Raw genomic sequence first — 22,497 nt, 5'->3', positions numbered from 1 at the left:
GAACGGTTTTCTGATTTAAGGATGGAGCGCAGAAAAAGGAAATAATCTTTCAAAACCTGCTCCTTCTTATTTGTCAGTTCTTTTTCCCTCGATTCTTCTAAATTCAGGTGTACAGATCTACATCAAGAAGAGGAAGATTTCTACATGTATCCTGCCTGTCTGAGGCATGGCTGTCTTTGAAGCTCATGAACACGAACAGCTGGGTCTCTGCAGCAGGTTGCAGCTAAAATAAATGAGTATATCTGCAGACTACCCAGTTTGTAGTATGATTTACAAGATAAATATCCCTGGCTTGTGACATTAGTAAGAAAATATGTACATGTGGAGGACACCTTTGTATATTATCAGATTGGGAATTCATGGTCTGTCAGTTCCTCTGGGTCAGTGACAAGGAGAACTGCCTGGAAGCTGTATGTTAGCTTGGACAGTCTTTGTTAAATATACAGTGCCTTGCGAAAGTATTGGCCCCCCAAGAACTTTTTGACATTTTACTACATAACAGGCTTTGAACTTAAAGATAACAAACTGAAAATATTTTTTCAAAAATCAACAACATGTGAGACACAATCGTGAAGTGGAACCAAATTTATTCAACATTTTATATTGTGTTTACAGTATCATGCTCTGGGGTTGCTTTTCTTCATCGGGGACTGGGATGATCGTTAGAGTTGATGGGAAGCTGGATGGAGCCAAATACAGGGCGATTCTGGCAGAAAACCTGTTGGAGTCTGCAAAAGACCTGAGGATGGGGAGGTTCACCTTCCAAAAGGACAATAATCCTAAAGATAAATTCAAATCTACAATGGAATGGCTTAAAACTAACCATATAAAGGTGTTAGAATGGCCAAGCAAAAGTCCAGACCTCAATCCAAAAGAGCAGCTGTGGAAAGATCTGAAAATTGCTGTTCAGAAACGATCTCCATCTAACCTTAAGGAACTTGAGCTGTTTGTTACGGAGGAATCGGCAAATATTTGTCCCAAGATGTGCAAAACTTATAGAGATATACCCAAAAAGACTTGCGGCTGTGATCGCAGCAGAAGGGGGTTGTACAAAGTTTTAACTCAAAGGGGGCCAATACTTTTGCACGTCCTACTTTTCAGTTTTAAATTTGTAAACACAATATAAAATGTTGAATAAATTTGGTTCCCCTTCATGATTGTGTGTCACATGTTGTGGATACTTGAAAAATATTTTCAGTTTGTTATCTTTAAGTTTAAAGCCTGAAATGTAGAAAAATGTCAGAAAATTCTTGGGGGGGCAATACTTTCGCAAGGCACTGTACCAGCACAAGGATCTGATGGCCTGTAGACTCACCACTTCTGAATGATGCAATAAAAGCAAGAGTGGATCTCTTTCAGGCAGCTGCCATTGATTGCACATGTATGGACCATGAATAATTTACACTGTTTTGGAGAGAACCCAAAAGTCAATACCTGAAAGCCATTTTATTGAGTATCTCATCATGGCAATATACAGTGCATGTGTACCCCACAGACTATTATCTGTGTTGATTTTGCTCTATTTTCAACTTTCTTACCAGGATGCATTATTCCCGGATTGCTTCATCTGTGTTTATGTATTTGTTACCCTCTACATGTATCTGATAACTTAAATTGCACAATCATAAGAAGAGATAATGAGTCCCTTATCTCCTGCCATGAGAGAAATACTTTAATCGGGCTCCTCTGATAGATGAAAACGCTGAACATGGGAAGCATATCGGTGTTTGTTTACTCAATATGCTCCTTTATCTGCAGCATGTGTTGCTGATCTCAAGGTAAGCCAACCCTTTACAGACAAACTTGCCACAGGTTTACGCTGCAGTTTGTGAACAGCTAAGCAAACATCACAGCGAAACTAAGACCACTTAGCAAAAATAACATATTCTATTCCACCACCTGACCAACTGAACGACCACTAATTGCACATCGTAGCGTTTATCTTTTCCACAGCCCAGAGTGCAGAGGCGAAAGCAGATGCTGAAGCAGCGCACTCTGCCATGTCCTGTTTTTCTTTTCATCCAAATGTGCATTAAATTATCCTGGGTCATTGAGTTGCTGAAATGTCCCCGTTATTGTCTCCTCACTCATGTCCCTGTTTCAGGGCTTACCGCCTCGTCAAGTGATGAGTAATAAGAATATGGACCGGTAATTAACACTAGTGTCTCACTTGATGAAGTCTAGCTCGCGCAGAGGAGCTGTGGCTGGCACGGGGCTGCCAGTGACATCATCATCATGTTATAAAAATGGAAACAATGGATGTTGTCTGTGCCTTGTTGTTCCCGGGCCTCACTCTCAATTGCAAAATCAATGAGAGGATAGAGACCCGTACTCGAGTGGAGTAGCCCAAAAGTGGGACTGGAAATCGAAACATGAAGGATGGAATGCTGTAATTAAATCAAACAGTGCAGCAAAAAGTATCCGGAGACAAAAATCCAGCTCATTCGTAATCAGTGTCATTTTCAGTGTCTGCACCACAGACGAGGGAAATGCCCGAGAGCCCTGTAGTCAGCCGTCATCGCTGAATAGTCATCAGCAGCTGTATATGCTGGGTTCGTATCACTGAACAGCCCCCAGACATGACATACCTTCAAGTCGACATCTTTTCCTTCCTGATCATTGTTTTTTATTTCCGCAGCCATTACTCAGACCTTTACTCATGTGTGTGTTCTAAGGATGAGAACGACCCTGGAGTTAGTCTTCAAGATGAGTCAGAAGGCCGGAAATCTTATAACATGACTGTTAAAAATGTTTCCTCTATCAGCTGTAGCTGAAACTTTAAATCAGAGCTGGAGCTCACCTCACATACAGCAAACCAGATCACCTGTTTTATTATGTTATTTGCCCTATACATCCCTCTGCATCAGGAAAACAGATGATGGTCTCATGGGAAGACATGCATAATTTAATGCCACCAAAGAGGTGTTGGGGGCTAAAAATAAACTGTAATTCCGTCAGGTGAATATTGTGATAAATGAAGGGTCGTGAGCGGAGCTCATAGGTCCTGCAGCAGTTGAGTAATACAATTTTCATGACAGGAGGATTAATTCCAAAGAGCTTCCACCACCAAATTACTGTGGGTGAAATTGGTGAACAGATTGCTGACTGCTGGTTCAAAAATACAACATCCGGGCTTCAGTTACCTAGCTGAATGCAGTCATCAAAAATGTCTGCTTGGGCTTAGATGCATAAAATGGACATTATAATCAGATTTTGCATGCAAAAAAAAACAAGGATACAGACTCTTCATCTTAGTTTTATTTCTTTTAACTACCCCATGCTTTGAGATCCATAAGGTATTTTCAGGGGTTGGTTGTTTGTCTACAAGCTTTTGTTTGACTTCGGAAAACAGAGGAGCGCTCCTCTTTTCTCACCATTGGCATTTCTCTTGTTTTTGGTGAGGGAAAACGAATGAAGTCATTCCCTAGAGGGCTCGGTTATTCAGCAGCCCACACACACACACACACACACACACACACACCTACAGAAACACACACACACAGGGAAACTATTTCCCTCTCTCTGTTGGGGGAAGCAGAGAAATGGATTTAAAGTTAAGTATTCTGTAAACTTCTCCCAGAGTATGGATTGCTGCATGCAACTTCTTGGCAAGTCACTTAAGCCAATCAAGCAGGAAGAGATAAAGCCTTTGAGCCTTTGCTTTTCCTTGAACACGCCTCCCCACCATTGTAAACCCACACTGCACCCACACAACAATGACTAACCTTTATCCCCAAATACATATCATGTGGCCTTGGCGCACATCTGACTCATACAGCACAGAGACAATGCACTGACTATTAGATAGACCTAATGATCATGCAAACAGCTGCCACCGTGGTTGAGGGATGATATGAAAAGCTCTTATTCAAACTTGTACAAATACATGTAAAGACATAAATACACTGTCTGTGCCTAATTCCCACCATTTATTCCCACGCTTACACACATACTTAAATATGCCTTGTTTAAATGATTGATGCTGATTCCAATATGTTGCACACCAGGCTTTAAATAGCTGCTTTAACAAGCCCGAGCAGAGTTAATTCTCTTTATGCTTTTCTCGTTTCATTAGTCTGTATGACGACTGCAACTATTCATGCTAGCTGTTGTGAATCAAAGGGCTTTAAGTAATCAGTTTGTGGCAGAACTGGAGGGTAGGGTATACATAATGGACACATACAAACACAGTCAAACATATGTTGGACTGTGCCAGAGGAGAAAAATACTCCCGTGAGACAAGGACATGTTGAAGTCCTGCTCGCATATCGATTTATGGAAAGATTCTGAAAAGTCTGGATGATTTCTTACCCCAGCTGGCATGTTTATGGCTCAAGGTATGTGTGTCCCTCCAGTTATGAGTTCGTGTGCATCAGCATGCCCAGAATGTATAGTATCATTTCTCCGTAGGTGGGCTTCGGTCCAAACGCACACTTAATATGGTGGAACTGGAACAGACACAAGATTCATTCTTATGGATCAGCAACATTTCAAAATGCAGCACGTCCCTATAGATCCTAGATTAGGAGTAATAATTCATGCCTTCCGTGTTGTGACTACATCACCCATTAGGCATGATTTAGCCTTTTGGGGCTCAATGACAAATAGTTTATCATCTGAGAATGATTTATTTACACCAGATCCAACATGCACTGCTTGCAGTTTTCCAAATTTTGGTTATTGGTTTATGTCTATAGATATAATGCTGTCAGTGGCTCCGGGCTAAATTGAGTTCCCACAGTAATCATTATCTCCGTCTGTTGGTTCTAACCCTGGTCTGTATTGTAGGACAGACTTTATATCCAGTCGTCTAAAACCGGTCTGTAATCTCAATCTGTTGGCGCTGCCTCTGCCCTGTTCCTACCATTAATAAATCATGCATTGCTCATTACACAGGGCCTGTTATCAGCCCAAGTCTGTGAAATTGATCTAGTCTGTTCACTTTTTGAGCAGAGACCCCATGCTTCTGTCCTTCATATCTTCAAAGGCATCACTGTCGGGGAGGGGGGGGCTTGTTTGCTCTGCCGACTTTCTTGTCTTCACACTTCTCTTTGCTTTCCCTCTTTCCATCCCCTCTGCACTCTTCCATCATTATTCCCCTCATCATATCCCAGTACAACTTACCCAGATGCCCTTTGGGAAGTCAAGTCACATATATTCAGTATCATTAAATGTGAGTGTTTTTGCCAAGACATTTTAAACATTGCAATTTTCTGTTTGCCCCAGCATCTCTGTGGTTTGCGGGACCCTAAAACTATTGAACCACAAGTGATGAAAGTATGTTGGAACACCACACCCATTGGCAGGGAACCCTTCAAAAATTGCTACCCTATAAATAAAAACATTAGTTTACAATAACAGAATAAACTTTCCATTTGGCCCATAATATTGATTAACATTAGACAAGTCCAAAACTCTTCAACCCACTCATATGTGAGCAGGCTGTGGTTCTGAGATTTGAGCGTAACGGCTCTCAATTAGCCCCACCTCTCATTTAATTCCCAGTGGCTCTTCTTCTCCATTACACCTAATGAGATCCCTTCAGAGAAAACGTCCCAAAGCCAACTATTCCTATTAAGCATATTTTACATGAGCCTTTTCAAGAAGCCACTTTGCCATTGGTCCAAATTGGAAATGAGTCAAACGGGCCATTTGAACATAAAGGTTAAAGACCTGCCTCGGCTAATATACACTGGCACAATCCTCACAGCCATCCAGTATGCTTTCCCCATCCAGTGCTGGCACATGTGGCTATTCATCCTGCCGAGAAGAATTCAACTCCTCCATCATTAAATGTGAACCATCTGAAGCTGAAGGGATCTGACTTTGTCTCTCATTGTGGACCCAAAACAACTCTGGAACATAATGTAGAATCCCCTTTAGCTTATAGGCATGAACAAAGGTATTCTGTCGCTTTATGTGACTTTTTGTTAGCATCCATCCAATTAAATCCTTTCAGAAGCCAAGAGAGACAGAGTAGCATGGTAGAATCTCTTTTATTAGTCCCATCTGTTTAGGTCTTTTTACTACTAGACGTGAATCTGAGGTGCAGGAGCATTCTGTGGCATGCAGATGTTCCTTTTCTGCTCTTTACTCTGAGTCATTAAATTGGGCACAGTACTGGATATAAGTTTAGTAGACAAAGTCCGCTTTGGGCTTTCCATTTATGGTTTTAACAAGTTAAAGCTCTGTGAAGTCTTTTGAAGGTACAGGAGATCACCATGGCTTTAATTTTCTAAAATATGTCTAAGCCTTCTATCTGTCTAATTGCTCTCACATAAAGGATTTCACTGATGTCCCTCTTCACCATGTACTCATGCTCATATACCCTTGATGCAGTAATCTACTCAAGATTCTGGTCACAATCCATCAGAGTCCAAACGCATCTCATGTCAACATCAAAGACCTCATCTCTCGTCGTGATCCAGAGATCTGTTCCACCCGAGCTTCCTGCATCACTTCGGTGTTTCAGTGCCTTCTGCACGCAACACCATTACTCCTCATTATCGTCAGCTTAGTCTGTCAGGGACTCTCTTATCGCTTGTTAAGATTAAGCTGCTACTTTGAGACATTGAGGTTTTTTTTTTTAAAGCCTTTCAATTTTACACTGTACCCAATGGTGTCCTCTGTAACGGATGAAGGCATGTGGACACAGAAGTCAAGGGTAGTGGATTTATTTGTCATATAGTCATTAGTAGTATATGAACTCACTCCTAGATTTCTGTTCAGGTTCTAATAGTCCAAGGGAAGTTGTGCAACGGATGGAAGCATTAAAATAATAAAACATGACTTTGCAGACTATTTTTACCACAGACACAAATTACAGGGTGACACAGGGAAGACTCTGTTACCATGTGATTTGCCTTCCTTAGCAGGGATGGTTATCGTTGTGAACAGGGATGATGATTGCTAGACAGAATCGGTGCTTCTGTACCATGTCTAATGCAAACCAGAAACCTCTTCAGTCCAATATAATGTCTTAATGTTACTAATGTTACTAAAATATATGAATAGTTAGCACGCCTTGACCCTACAGTCTCACATACCGCTGACCCCACTGCCTCTGGTGGTATCCCTGCAAAAGTACAATAACCCCCCAGTCATGTACCTCCGCTCATTTTTACTTTATAATACTCTGCATATTTTAAAGCCACAATATTTGATATTCAATTTGCATCTCTCTTTCCTCCTGGCCAGTTTTGATAATGTGATTGCAGACTTCGCTCTATTCAACATTCACTTTTATCCAATAAGCTCTTGTCTCACATCTCAGGAAATTAAGTTGTCATCCTGTGTCCCTTTCGTTAATGTGAATATCATTTCATTGCTGTTTATTAAATTCCAGGTAGCAGCTGATGAGGCTCTAGCCAAAGGGGATTTAATAGAGGGGTTTTATTTTAACTCTTCAGCTTGCTGGTGCATTATGAATGCAAAATAGTCTTTAAATATGGCCTTTTCTGGAAAAATTATTCATCCATTTGAAGAGAAAAGATCACTGTATTTCAGCTGCTGTGACCACAGCTGATCAGTATTCTCAGGAAAGATAAAAGTTCCTCTGGCATTTACTTGTGATGAACCATTTTAAGCAACTCTTTGTCATTTGTCTCTTTGTTCACCCTCCACAGGTGGACCTCGGGTTCTTGCGGTTTGTCTCAGCCATCGGCACCCAGGGCGCTATTTCCCAGGAGACCCGGAAAGTATACTTTGTGAAGACCTACAAAGTGGATGTCAGCTCAAATGGAGAAGACTGGATCACTTTGAAGGAAGGCTCCAAACAGAAGGTAGCGGTCTCTATTTCATTAAAATTGCCTGATAAAAATGTCATGCAATACAGTTTTACCACACCGAAGGCTGTAAAAGCAAAGCTGACAGATCATAAAAGCAATTAACATTTGCATCCACCTGACCAGTGACAATGACATAAGAACATCTCTTAAGCCTGAAGTACACTAGAACTATCTCAGCTTCGTGCAGCAGCTTGCTAGCTTGAATTGCTGTTTTGTTCAAGTTGACATTAAGCATTACAGAAGGGGAAACACCCAATACCCTTATGTATATTTGACTCTCTGTCGTCCAACATGTAATTATGTACTTTCCTTGTTGCGGTAATGTACCCACTGTGTGTAAGTGGTTGGTATTTTAACTAGAGTACTCACTGTGTTCCTCATAGAGCTCTGAAGTTAGGATTATGTAAGGAATGTAGCCTCTGTTGTATGTCAAACACCCATCAAGCTGTAGTAAAAGAAACAGGGATGACAAAAGACTTGACAAACAGGAGTTTAATGGTAAGGGGATGGAAAGAAACACGTCATGTTTGAGCAGCTGGTAGAGGTGTGTCCAGGAGAGAATGAAGAACAATGAAGGGGATGGGGAGGGGGGGTGACATGCTTGACCAGAGCATGACAGACCCTAACCATAGATTGCAGAACAGCCTGTCAAACAGACCAGATTTTATCCATCTGGAGGAAAACAAACCGTCCTCCTTGGGTGCCCAGAAGGTCAGTGAGATGTCTGTCCCTGACAGTTCTGTGTGTGTGACATGTAAATACCATAAGGTAAGGTGGCAAGTGGTACAGAAAGAAGCTCTCAACAACAGAACATCCAAACAAGCTGCAGCGTACACGTGCCCTGATTATGTCATACTTTCTCCAAAGCACACAGTCATCTCTGGACAGTGAGGGCTTGAAGGGGCCGCGATGATTCCGGCCTGTCTGGACTCTGAAGTGCTTATGTGCGGAGGGCATTTGCTACATGCTGAGTCTGCAGTTTGGTGTCTTGGCGCAGCTCTTAAAGAAAAAGCCACTGTTACTGAGTTGAGCGAAGGCTCGCTGTGACATTTAAGAGAGTCGATGGCTCTTGCAGGGTCCCTTAGTGATGTGGACGACTGACATTGTTCAGGGACTCAGTTGCCGTGGGACAGCAGGCTGTGTGGGCAGAAGTGTGTGTCTTCGGTGAACTGTCCATCCTGCTGCTCCCAGCTGGATATAGTATGCCACGTAGTCACTCTGTAGGGAGTTCACAAGGTCACATGGTCATCAGCGTGATTTAGTTACGCAGGATGAACTGTGATGAATGGTTTAGCTGTTGGCTGGGTGGCCATTCCTGGTGGAATGGTGCTAGTAAACTGTCAACTGACCCCAGGGGAGAACAGTGACATCTGACCTTTAAACAAGACACTGCAGTAAACCTCCACCAAGCTTGAGTCCAGAGGATAGTAAAAGGCCATCTTGAGCCAGTCTGGTCTTGTGAGTGTTACAGATACCGCCTCGGGTTTCACAGGTCAGGGCTTGTTTGTGGCGCTGCATGTGGAGCGAGAGGAAGTGCTAATAAAATTTCCGGAGTGACAGAAAATTTATTTTAACCAGTCTTGGGTGTGACATTTACACAACGTTGCACAGCATTACAATGATTGTGTTTTGAGATGCTTAGATTTATACTTCTGTATGAGGTCCTCAGTGAAGAATACGACCAATCACAGAACTCGTGCTGTTTTATGTTCCATCATCAGATTTGAGATTCTTCATTTCAATTCACATCTTTCTGTGCTTTGGTTTATTCATTTCTAGATTCAGTGAGCCTGAGAAATTTCCCAACCCGCATCAAAAACTCAACATACTCTGTCAATAATTTACTTTTTTATTCCTCTATCACAGGTTTTTCAAGGCAACACCAACCCGACAGACGTTGCCAAGACGATGCTGCCCAAACCCACGCTGACACGCTTCATCCGGATCCGTCCGGTTACCTGGGAAACAGGCATCGCACTGCGCTTCGAGGTGTATGGATGTAAGATATCAGGTGGGTCCTGCTGAATCCCTGCTGATCCGCATGCATACGAGCACACATCTCAGCTCTTTCTTCACTCACGGCTGCTGCTGAGAACATACAGCTTTTTAATAGAATGGTTACATTAATAAATATGAAACACTCAACAATCAAACAATAGCACTCAATCTGTTATTTTTGTACATGCGCTAGTTTATCTCTATGCTTTGTGTAACATACTCTGTATTTCCCATCCTGGCCCAAGTTGCACAAACACCTTACTTCTGCCAGGTGTGAGATGATGTTCTATTTCTGTGAGAGTCCTGCTTGAAGGCTAAAGCAAGCTGCTGCATAATAGAGGAGTGGCCCATGAAGGCGGATTACCTATTTATGTTACCCCATGTTTAGATGTAGCTCATTCAATATAAATGGAGCCACCAGCTGCCAAGCAGAGAAGAGCTGGAACTGGGAGGGATCTGATTGGTCCCATCCCTCCTGCTGATCTGGTTTTGGCCCCCTCTTTAGCCACAATCTGTCTTTTCCTCTCAGAGCTTTGATTTCGGCAACGCTCGTCTCATCTCTGCCTTTTTTAGTCAGTTGTTTTAATGAATGGCTTGTGTGTGTGTGTGTGTGTGTGTGTGTGTGTGTGTGTGTGTGTGTGTGTGTGTGTGTGTGTGTGTGTGTGTGTGTGTGTGTGTGTGTGTGTGTGTGGCATATTTTCATATGGTTTTAGAACATCTGCCTCTATCTCTCTAGGTTTATGAGCTTGTGTATTGAATGTTAATTAATGCTTGTCTATGGCTTTTGTTCTTACCCACATATTAGTCCATTGTATGACGGGAAGAAGCAGTGATGCTTTGTCAGCAATTCTGTGCAATTTTAAGTCCTCTGCAATTTTAACAAGTTTTGTCAGCAATTTTGTGCAATTTTAAGTCTTGGATTAAATTTAAGGTTAGGATTAGTTTTCACTAAATCTTTAGCCGAATGTTCCGAAGCATTCAGGGGTTCTGTGTTGGGTTTTTGCAGGTATGGGTGATATTGTATATGTGTGACTGCTCATGTCATTGCACAGACAAGGCGCTGTGGGTCCAGCAGGGCCACAGCTGGGGCATTTGTTTCGGGCAAGGGACCAGACCGCTGCGTAGAGCGTAAACACATCACAAGTTCATACTCACCACAGGGCCGCCTTTAGGACGTCAGCATCCCTGGGCCCTCCGGAGACGCTGCCATCTCAGCTCCATGTTCACAGTACAATTGGGGCATTAAAAAAAAATTGTCAGGCTCTAGAGGGCTGCATAAACTCTGTGACTCACTCTATTTTACCTTGAGTTATGAATCCCTGGTACCAGAACTTTCTGAAAAACTTTTTTCTAAAATATGTGTGGCTTTTATAGTGTTTTGCTGAAATGCACTGCCTTGGTCACTGTCGCTTTAATATGGCTATAAAATTGATAAAAACTATTTGTATTGAGTTCTATAAAATGTTTTTCCTCTTATCATTTTTTTATACCGACATTTCAGGCATCAGATTAGAGGGTAAGCTGAACTCCACAATGTTACATGTGTGCTCCTTAAATCATCACTGTTGCGTGCAAGCTACTCATTAATAAAAACATACACCGCCCTGCTGTTGTAAATACGCCATGGTATATAAATATCCCTAACGGAAGCCTGATGCTCCACCTAAAGCCTAAATGTGGCCCACATCACCATCTTCACACTCGTGTTTGTTCTCCTGGGTGTGTCATTGCGTGCCATCTCTAGAGCTTCTGTGATCGCAGCTGAACTTGATGAAGCGTTCCAGATGACCCAGGGAGTTCACTCCGGTGTCTGAACTCAGATCAGACAAACACAAATTTACTTAAAATCTCACTTGCACCCCTTAATCTCATGTCTTCCCTCTTGAGAGGCAGTCAGTGCACACGGCCTGAGCTTTGCTCCACCAAAGGCCAGCATTGACAAAATAGATCTTACTCAAAAATGAAAGGAAGAAGGTAGAAAAACCCCTTAAAGCAGAAGAGCTGCTTTATCCACACAGCAGTGTTTGTTACTCCAACTTCACTTTTCCAAAATTTCTGAACCTCATGGGTCTATATAGCGGCTTTAGATAACCGGAGAGAGAGAGAAAACATGTCTCAATGCTGCCTTGTTCTCCAAGTCTTCACTGACTTTTCCCAGATGCAGCAACTATTGAGTTCTGCAGTGGTACAGTGTCCACTTTGTCTTGCAGAGACACAGAAGATATAATAATGCCTGGATTTTGCCCTCTGTGGGATCCAGATTGTAAATATTTTATTGCTTACCACAAGTCCCTGACTCAGTGTTTTGGGATTTAGTGTTGGAGTTCAGTTAAGAAAGGAAAGAAAGAAAGATTTGCACCGATATAAGCTATTAACTCTCACAAATCCAGTGGTAATTACAGCACTGAGAAACTTTTGTAGGTTCCAGTGCACTGAAGAGGAATGTTGGCAGAAAGTTGTGGAACCATTGGCACCATAATTTACACCTTGAGGTGTTTTAGAATGATATCCGTTTGATATTTTGTATGCTCTTTAAGCTAAGATTGTACAGTTGACCTTTACACACTCATTGTGATTCCCATTGTCATAAGAAATCAGTATAAGGACTAAGAAAGTCTAACTGTTAGCACCAATAAAGGTTACGTTAATTTATCTTTTTATTAGTCATGGTGGTCATATTTGAAATGAACACCAAAAAAGGTCAAAGAAAAAATATCCAGCTGGAATTAACAGCATGATTTAGAACTGAAAACCTATTATTAAAATATACTGTACATTTATTTTTTAAAACATTCTGGCAGTCTAGCTGTGTAATAAATCCTTTGAAATGTAATATCCATATTCTATAGTCTAATTTTAAAAATATGTCAGTTTTTTTATTTACGTTCCAAAAGGAGAAGATAAAGTACAAGCAATACCAGAATTTGAGGATAAAACACATAATATTATTTTTTTCTTTACACAGTAAGACAGTTACTATGATAGTATAACTTTTAGATCTTACATTCGCAAATGTAATATTTTAAAAGTTAGCAAGTACAAAACAATTTTGCAGTGTAGCTGTACGATCTGCGAAACAGCTGTTTAAATATCAAAAATAATACTAGCGCTTAAGAAATACTCATCAGGTTGTGGAATTTGATCTCAAAAATGACAAAATTCTGATTATATTTTGCAAAAATGCTTCTCACCTGCAGCAACAGGTTGTTTTCCTGTTCAGATCTTGATATAAAGGGGTGATAAATATTAACAGCAAATAAGAAATTAGACCTACCCTGAGGACAGAAAAATAAAATAAAAGGAGGAAAGTTTGAAAAAGTGGACGGAAAACAAGGTCTTAGAAGACACCTGTCCTACAGGTGTTGACAGCTGCAGAGCAGAAGGTAGAAGATGAGTGCAGCTGAAGATAAAACACAAAGAGAATGTGTTTTTGTTTTGAGTATATCTGAGTCTGTTGAGAGAGGTGGGTTGGATAGGGGAGATGAAAAGAAAAAAAGTGCTCCCAGAACACAGGACATGGAAGCACAAACTGAGAGGAGGGTTTTAATTGGCTGCCTGGAGACAACTGCTTCAGGCGGAGGAATTAGTATGCATGAGATCTGCAGGCACACAGAGAGGAAGAGAATAGAGGGAGAGATCACAGCAACATCTCAAAGAGTTGGGGGAATTGTTCTCCTCACTTTGACTTTCAATATCCTTGATGCCCCTATGGTATAAGAAGCTGAACTCTCAAAACTACATTTGTGCCATAGTAAACAATGTGAGCTAGCAAGTCTTTGGATATAGATCAAGTCCTTTGTTTCCTATCTAAACATCTGCAGGTTTTCATTAGCCTGAATCAAAACGTTTAACGCTTTCTGCTTTCTTTTTTATCTTTCAGAGTATCCATGTTCTGGCATGCTGGGCATGGTGTCTGGTTTGATTACTGACAACCAGATCACTGCATCATCCCATACGGACCGGAGTTGGGTACCAGAGAACGCCCGCTTGCTGACCAGCAGGACGGGGTGGACCCTGCTGCCCCAGCCCCAGCCTTTTACCAGTGAATGGCTACAGGTGGATCTTGGTGAGGAGAAGGTCGTGAAGGGGTTCATCATCCAAGGAGGGAAACACCGTGAGAACAAAGTCTTCATGAAGAAGTTCCGCCTTGGCTACAGCACAAATGGCTCCGACTGGAGGATGGTGTTTGACGCTAATGGAAACAAGCCAAAGGTGAGAACTTGTGCTACGCCAAAAGTCATCGAAGTCTTGGTTCAGTTCTTCTAATCAGTAGCTTATCGCCACCCAGAGAATCCATAATGCCTTTTTAACGATTCTTCAGGTTGTCAACTTCTTTCACGGAAATTGGTTTTCATTTCTAAAATAGACCAAAATATCAGCGCTGTGGAAAATTACTTGAATACATACATTTCAAAATGTCTCTTAGATACGTCAAAACAGTTTTCACTGGAGCATTGTGCCTGGCAGTTATGAGTCATTATGCAGTCATTGAGAGTCAATTTCAGTAGTGTTTTGAATCACATTAGGATAAGCATCTCAAGACCTTTCCCAGTTCTCTCGTCTCGCTTTGTATTCTGCACCACACACACACCGTTCAACCCAGCAAATGGATAGTGAAACCTCTCGAGAGGAAGGACGGGTGAAGGGAGTCTTGAGAAAATGGGAGGAAAGATGAGGAGGAAGGAGGAAAGAACATACAACATGGAAAAGTGACCCAAGATTTATCAGCCAGTGTCGCTGCACACACAGAGGACACATGCCAACACTTTGCTCAATGCATGCGCCCACTTACACAATGTATATATACGAGCACGTAGACAACCACACACGCACAAAGACAAGCTACAGCAGCTCGTCCCCAATTACAAGCATCCCTGACAGGGCATAAATCTGATCCAGATGGGCTGATGGTTGATTTATGACGGGACTAAGGAGGATCCATATCCGCCTTGTCCCAGTTAGCCACCTCCCTCCTCTCGCCTGAGAGGTTCGCACCATCCAAGTCGCACCGAAGCTCCTTCATGTGATCACATCCATTAATCCACTTCCGTCTGTCCTTTATCTCTTCATTTTCTCCCACTTATTAAACCCATGTCTACCTCTTTTTCTCTCATTTTGTGAGGGAAACCAAAAGTTGGTGTGAGGCATGTTGTCTTTACAACCATCCTCTTGAATCACTTGCATAAACTGCATTTTAGAGGTCATTATGTTGAAAGAGTCCTGGTCATCTTCTGTTCTTTGTGGCCTTCATCCCATCTTGCAAGTATCATTCCTCTACAGCACTTTAGTTTCTACAATACAGAAGCAAGTCTATATTGGGGTATTTAACTCTCATGATTCAAACCCAATAGGTTTTGGGTTTTGGGGTATTTTCTTCCACCATCTCCTCTATCCCTCTAACCTCCCTCTTTTCTCATTTTCACCTTCCAGATATTTGAAGGGAATAGCAACTATGACACTCCTGAGCTGAGGATAGTGGAGCCTCTGCTCACCCGTTTCATCAGGATTTACCCAGAGAGGGCCACTCCGACTGGCATGGGTCTCCGGGTGGAGCTCATCGGCTGTGAGATTGAAGGTAACTCGAAACTCTTGTTCAAAATTGCATAAAAGTGACTTTTTCATGTAAATAAACAAACATGTCTTAATACGTATTATATAAAAATGTGTTCAGTAGGAATGGTGGTTGAACCTATAGTGGTTGCTTATGATTCTACCAGAAGTAATGGTGTTTCTGCCAGCGGAGACAGAGCAAAGCCTTTTTTTTTTCTCACGTTAATGGCGTTTCCAGCTGTGGTGATGCTTCATGGTAATGAAATATTCACTCCTGGTGACGTCTGTAGATTTAAAAAAAAAATTTTTTTAGAATATATATTTTCCTACCCACAATGAGAGCATTACTGTCACCCCTTGACATATTCATCTGCAGACTTTGTTGACATGTGTTCCCAAGTGACAGGTCTTGATAGGTACCCAGGTGAGCCATCTATCATCGCAGCTAATGACATGGCTGTAAACTTGTGCTTCTTGTCTTTGCCATAGTTATTTAAAGATGTCCGTGAGAGCAGACTGTGTTGAGCACACAGCTGTCCAGCTCTTGCTCTTTATCCCTACAAGGGACAGTTGTCTTGTCTCCCTCTTACATCAACGTGGCCCCCATAGATAGCCATTTCTGGAGGGGATCAAATGAAAGCCCACCTGGCCTACTAGGATTATTGCAGCCTGGCCCCATCGCACTCTCCCCAAGCCCTGCATGTGTTTCATCTGTCAAAGGGTTACACACACTTTGTTATCTTTAACATTACGCATATGTTCGCCCTAGCTCTTTATCTTTTCCTTTCTCCAAGCCAATGTAGCGCAGAAGCCGCTCAGCGATATAAGAGTGTGTAGCGCTAGCCCTAAGTGGATTTGCATATTGGATTTCAGGGAGGCCCGTTCTGTTGTAAGCCTCGTGGGCTCCCACCGGGAGCTTTAGTCAGATGATAATGCTTGTTTTCAGTGTTAATTCCAAACTCGCACACACACTCACACTAACATATACACAGAGTAACCGCAATCACCCTGCCAAACATGTGGTTGCAGGCGTATACACACTGTCAAGTACATATGCAGGTGCTTATATAAGCATGTGTGTGTGTGTGTGTGTGTGTGTGTGTGTGTGTGTGTGTGTGTGTGTGTGTGTGTGTGTGTGTGTGTGTGTGTGTGTGTGTGTGTGTGTGTGTGTGTGTGTGTGTGTGTGTGTGTGTGTGTGTTAACTAAAAAACTAAATACTCATCTCTGGGAGAAGCTCCCTCATGCAGCATTGACCCCAACCCTGACCTTCCCCACCCCGAGTCAGAGAGGGACTGATCTGCCTCATATTTCATCTCCTAGACGGAGAGAGAGCAAAACACACACACACACACACACACACACACACACACACACACGCACGCAAATATTGACAGATACCTTTTCAAGCAGTTTGCCTTTATCTGTGTATGTCTGTCTCTTTCTGTCCTCCTCCTTTATCCTTCCTTTCCACTGGGGAAGCCCATTCATTACTCATTCTCTGTAGATACACACACATACACACACACACACACACACACAGATACAAATGCAGCTACACCACAGGACGGCTGTGTGGCAGCGGAACGTGGAGTGGATCTAGAGCCAGGCCCACATCCAAGTGCAGCGGGGCCATAATGATAGGGCGCTATCATGGCCCTGCCTACAGCCAATCCCAAACCATGTTTCTGGTTCTTCAAGCAGTAGGCATCATGCTGTAGCTTCATTTTTGTACACACCCATGCCCCTACATGCATGATGAAAGCAGAAACACTGATAGGTTAGACAGCTTTGTGCCCAGTGTGAACATGCTAAGCTTTCATGCGCACTTTTTCTATTTTAGTGAAACATCATATATCTCTCTTTACATTGTTTATAGCAGACTTATTTTTACTGTGAACACATTGCGTGGACTTATTTACGGGTATTCACCTCAAGTATTTAAGCGGCTGCCATATTGGATGTATTCCTATTTCTATCTCCGTAGCATTGACCCTCTAATTTGCAATGCGTCATTTAAAGTGACGACACAATCATGCCAAACACCAAGAATGTAATTTTATGCTAATCATAATAACTAATGGTAAGTAAAAAATTCCTTACAATTTCTGGAAACTAAAGGAGACGTTGGTTTGCTTGAAAGCTTAAAAGTCATTGAACTGAAGCTCCAGTCTCTACTTCAGAGGCGTATCCACATTTAACTTGATACCTAATACCTTGATACCTTGTCTTCTTCTCAACCTTTGCAGCCCCTACACCCCCTCCGACCACGGTGGTCCCGAGTACCGTTCCGTCGGACGAATGCGACGACGACCAGGCGAGCTGTCACAGCGGCACAGGTGATGACTACGACGTGACAGGTGCTAACATCGCCCTCACGAGACTGCAAGCAAACCCCCTTCGATGCCTCTCACCCTTGATCTGCACCCCCCTCCCTGTCACAGTTACCTTTAACGCTGTAGCTAATCTGCCATCTACTGCACACACATACACCCACATCTATTCTGGCATGTGCACAGCTCTAATTAGCTTCAGCAGCATCTCCCACCTCCCTTCTCAGTTTATCCCCTCTTACTTCCCCCTCTGCAAACACACTAGATCGCCCCATTTGCACCTGAGATCAACAGATGTGTGCATACACACACACACACACACACACACACACACACACACACACACACACCTGCTTCTAAACCCAGCAGAAGGCCAAAGCTGTCTCTCTCATTCCTTTCATCTCTCACCTGTCTTGTCCTGCTGCACCTTCCTCTCCTTTTGCTCCTGTTGGCCTCATTTCCCACTAACCCACTAACTCACTGAGCCTGCACAGCTGCCTGCACCCCCCATTAACCTGCAGTCTCCAATGATGAGCATTGTCTCAGTCACGTGCATTGAAAGTATTATATAAATACTTCACGGTGGATATACTGAGACAAGGAAGTCATAACACTAAAGGGATAGACAAAGCATGTATTGATTATCCTAAATTTAGAGGGCAGGAAGGCATTTAATGCATGAGTGCAGGTATTTGAAAAGAATTTTCCGGTAACTCTTGCCAGGCTGGGCGAACGCTGCTAATGTTCTTTATTTTGACAGGTGTTACCAGAAAGCCTGAGATCACTACTACTGAAGTGGACACCGTCCCAGGTGAGCAGAAAATGGATATGTTTCTATACCACCATCAAAACTCCATGCACTTCTTTCAAGGTTATATTACAGTGTGTTCAAATATAATAATTTAAGTGCTAAATTCATTACCATAGACTTTTCCTTAGCTAATGATTAGCAGCCGGCCTCCTGTTATTAAAGCTGATGATATGGCCCTGAGAGGCTCCTGAGGGAGCTTGTGTGATACAGGATTAGTCAATGATTAGCATTGGTGCTCTGTTGATGCCTCCTCAGCACAATCACTAATCACTGGGCCGACACCGGCCCACACTACGCACACACACACACATACACACACACTAACTGCATACATAGACACACGAAGCACACAGAGACGCAAAAATGCACATGACCACAGGAAATGAAGTGTGCTTTGGGGTCACATGAGCTGACATACACGGTGCAGTTTCCTACAGCAGGTTGATGAGGCATTCGCCAGCTAAGAGGCTGTGCCCCAGTCTGACCTTGGCTAATGGGCCATAGGCTCCATCCAAGCCCCCGTTCACTCTATCAGCTGACGCTGTGGTCTGTCTGCAGTCTGCTGGGGAACCAGCTGTGATTGTAGATGGGAGCCGAGGTGCATGTTTATGGGTCGAAGGAACGTCTGTGGGTAAACTTTATGACTTTTCATTTTCAAGCTCTCAAACGATGAATGCAAACCAGTTCCATGTGTTAGAGCGTGTGTGGCTGTGTGTGTGTGTGTTTGTGTGCTCTTTAAATTTGCATTTGGAAAAGTTAATACGAAAAATACGAAGAAGAAAAACACAATGTCATCAAATGACCAAATGAGTCATATAACTGCTCATCATATCCACAGCCTATTGGTAGCTTAAGTTAAGCCTCCAAAGAATGAGGATAAAAGTTAAAGTCATCTTCACTGGTGATCAGATGACAAAAAATTGTGGTTTGGCATATGAAACGGAGTTCCACATAGGAATTACATCCTTTGTACTGAAGGGGTAATTAGAGTCCTTGCCTGCAAATTCAAACTAAAATCATCCTGTTATTAAAGGAATTATTACATAGTCTCTCATTTGAAGAACTACATGATTGGATCTCTAACGGTAGATTATGCATGAGTTTAAGGCAGAGGGTACCGTTGGAAATATCCCAGTCCTTTGAGATTCTTGAACGAATGTGGGCTCCAATGTGGTCTTTTAGTCTCCTGAGGAATCTTCAGCATGGCATATGTCCATGAGGGGACTCATCATTGGAAAGGAGCCATGACACTTTCAACATTGATGCCATCAAATCTCTGCTCTCATTACAAACCAAAGATATCTATGAGCCGCCATGAATGCTTCTTTCTCAACCGGCTCAGGCGCCACCTTCATTTTCCCTGTCCTGATCATATGCTATACCTGTTTATAGGATCCTTCTGTGTGTTGCTTTGTATACAGTGTCAGGTTAATTAAAAGATATCACTAACTGCAGCCAAAACTTAAGATCTTAATTACATCTGTGCTGTCTTTTTGCTCTTTTCGCATCTTAGAGCCAGAACTTAGAGTCAGTCTTTCCCCGTCTGGTTCTGATTTTTTTTTTTTTCTCACTCACTCAGCTGTGATTTCAAACTTACACCCTGTAGCTCTTTACTGCCCTCCAGTGCTCACATCTGATCAGGAAGTGTGGCTAACGCTCCAAAGTGTAGCCTAAAGTCATGTCATGAAAGCCCCCCAGGTGTTCATGTAACGCCCAAAAACTTTTGACAAGTTTAACTTTTGTCCTAAGGAGGATGATGAGATGTGTTGTCCTCTGACACGTGACCTTAACCCTTCTCTATTGCATTTACAGCTTTCCTGTGGTTTGCCTGTGACTTCGGCTGGGCCAATGACCCATCCTTTTGCAGTTGGACATCAGAGGACACTGGCTCCAGGTGGCAGATCCAGTCCAGTGGCACCCCCACCCTCAACACTGGACCTAACATGGACCATACAGGTGGGGATCGTAAAGACTACCGTTAAATGGACAGTGTGCGACACAATACGTGAAACTTACATTCAGCAGTTACATTTTTATGCGTCACTGATACGAGCTGTATCGTCCAACAGGTGGATCTGGGAACTTCATCTACACTTTAGCAACGGGTCCCCAGGAGACGAAGGTGGCTCGGCTGGTCAGCCCAGTGGTCAGCTCTCCAGACGCAGACCTGTGCGTCTCCTTTTGGTACCACATGTTCGGGTCACACATTGGAACGCTCCACATTAAACAGCGCAAACAGATAGTTGAGGGACCAGCTAATATCCTGTTGTGGACAGTCAGCGGTCACCAAGGCAACCGGTGGAGGGAAGGTCGTGTCCTTGTGCCGCGCACTAACAAACCCTACCAGGTAAATCAGAGCTGTCCGCTCTTCCAGTCTGTGACTTCTTCTTCAGGTGTTTTCCACTGCGCCTATCCTCTTGTCATTGATGAATTTAAGAAACAGTTGAATGGTTACTGTACTTTTGTTTTTATCAAGGTGGTGATTGAGAGCCTGGTGGATGCAAAGAGCTGGGGAGACATTGCAGTGGATGATATTAAAGTACTGGATGGGCTCAGCATGATTGATTGTAAAGGTTAGTGTTCACTGTAACAATGTCTGCTTTCCCTTATTAATATGAAATATGCCTACTCAGACTTCACTGCGGCTTGTAATTCAAATTTCTGTTTCAACAGATCCCGACATACCTACAGAACCCATGCTGCCAGAGGATCGCTTCAATGAAATCCGTAAGTCATTTGAACGTGTGCCCAATTTTCCTCCAGATTTGAGTCTTATTCCTCGTGCCTCACGCTCGTCTGCTTCTTCTGTCTCTCTGCTCCAGTCGAAGAGATCACTGAATACCCTGACTTTGTGGAGACCAACCAGATCAGCGGAGCAGGAAACATGTTGAAGACACTTGACCCCATCCTCATCACCATCATCGCCATGTCGGCCCTGGGTGTCTTCCTGGGTGCCATCTGCGGTGTGGTCTTGTACTGTGCATGCTCACATGGAGGCATGTCAGACAGAAACTTATCGGCCCTGGAGAACTATAACTTTGAACTAGTGGATGGTGTCAAGCTAAAAAAGGACAAACTCAATGTACAGAGCTCATACTCAGAGGCGTGAGATGGGACTGTGTGCATCCATGTGACTTTAAGCCCTGCAGAGCTCGCAGACTGTGCACCAGACTGACTGTAGGTACATCCTCATGTGTCTGTGAGCAGACAGGTTGAAAAGATTGCCGACACTCTCAACTCGCTGGAGGAGGGACGGGTTCAGGAACCAATGGGAGGTTTGGACTGATCCACAGTTTTCTCAGGAGCTGCAGTAAAAAGAACCTACCAGTAGGGGACACTGTGTAAAAATAAAATACAGAAAAAAAAACATGTACAGATGATTTAGATGATATTTTAATTTTCTATTTTGATTTTCATTCATTTTTACAATCGGATGCTGGTGTTGAGACCAATTTATTAATGATGTTTAAAGTATTTATCATTTTCTGGAAAAGAAATGTTTTTATTATCAGTTTATGAAGGCTGTTGTTTATTTTAAAGTTTTGAAAGAGACGTATCAAAATCGTAAATGAACCATATCCGGCAAAACTGTAGATTTGCCCCATGGTGTGGCATACAGGGTGTGCCCATATCCCATGACCCTGAAACCATACCCTTTCCCCTTTGACCTATGTCTCTCTAAAGTGAGGGTCCATTCATGGCAATGTATGGTTCTGACAGTGCCTTTAGAAAATTTTGGTTGGCCTCAACTGTTGATCTGAGTGTTTTTTACTGTACAAGGCCTGAGTTTAAATGACAGGAAACAGGGGCACATTATCATATAAATACCTGTAAAAAAGTAAAAACAATCTATCATAGAGCTTTTTTTCTGTCCAAAAACCACACACTGTAAATATGTTTTAATATATTTTATTGCCCTTTTTTAAAAAAAAAAAAAAAAAGTAAAACAGAAAAAAGCTGCAGTATCCCTTTTTTCATGGGTTTGTGTGTGTAAATACAATCGTCTGACTGTTTTGTGGAA

General features: G+C 42.7%; 1 protein-coding gene across 3 annotated transcripts in view; it reads left to right on the top strand.

The window, feature by feature from the left end:
- nrp1a (neuropilin 1a) overlaps positions 1 to 22,497 on the top strand; it is a 58,239-nt gene extending 35,742 nt beyond the window's left edge. For 2 of the 3 annotated variants that reach the window (XM_068303985.1, XM_068303986.1), the window contains exons 8-18: positions 7,626 to 7,781; positions 9,654 to 9,798; positions 13,666 to 13,997; positions 15,216 to 15,360; positions 17,582 to 17,692; positions 18,426 to 18,476; positions 20,289 to 20,432; positions 20,546 to 20,823; positions 20,953 to 21,049; positions 21,150 to 21,203; positions 21,299 to 22,497. In XM_068303985.1, coding sequence (XP_068160086.1) covers positions 7,626 to 7,781; positions 9,654 to 9,798; positions 13,666 to 13,997; positions 15,216 to 15,360; positions 17,582 to 17,692; positions 18,426 to 18,476; positions 20,289 to 20,432; positions 20,546 to 20,823; positions 20,953 to 21,049; positions 21,150 to 21,203; positions 21,299 to 21,585 — 1,800 coding nt within the window. In that variant the 3' untranslated portion in view covers positions 21,586 to 22,497. The remainder of the gene's footprint in view (positions 1 to 7,625; positions 7,782 to 9,653; positions 9,799 to 13,665; positions 13,998 to 15,215; positions 15,361 to 17,581; positions 17,693 to 18,425; positions 18,477 to 20,288; positions 20,433 to 20,545; positions 20,824 to 20,952; positions 21,050 to 21,149; positions 21,204 to 21,298) is intronic. The other variant, XM_068303987.1, reaches the window with a different exon arrangement.

Source organism: Antennarius striatus, chromosome 20 (assembly GCF_040054535.1).
Source record: "Antennarius striatus isolate MH-2024 chromosome 20, ASM4005453v1, whole genome shotgun sequence".
NCBI lineage: Eukaryota > Metazoa > Chordata > Actinopteri > Lophiiformes > Antennariidae > Antennarius > Antennarius striatus.
The sequence above is the reverse complement of the archived record's forward strand: the minus strand, read 5'-3'. Positions and strand labels throughout refer to the sequence as shown.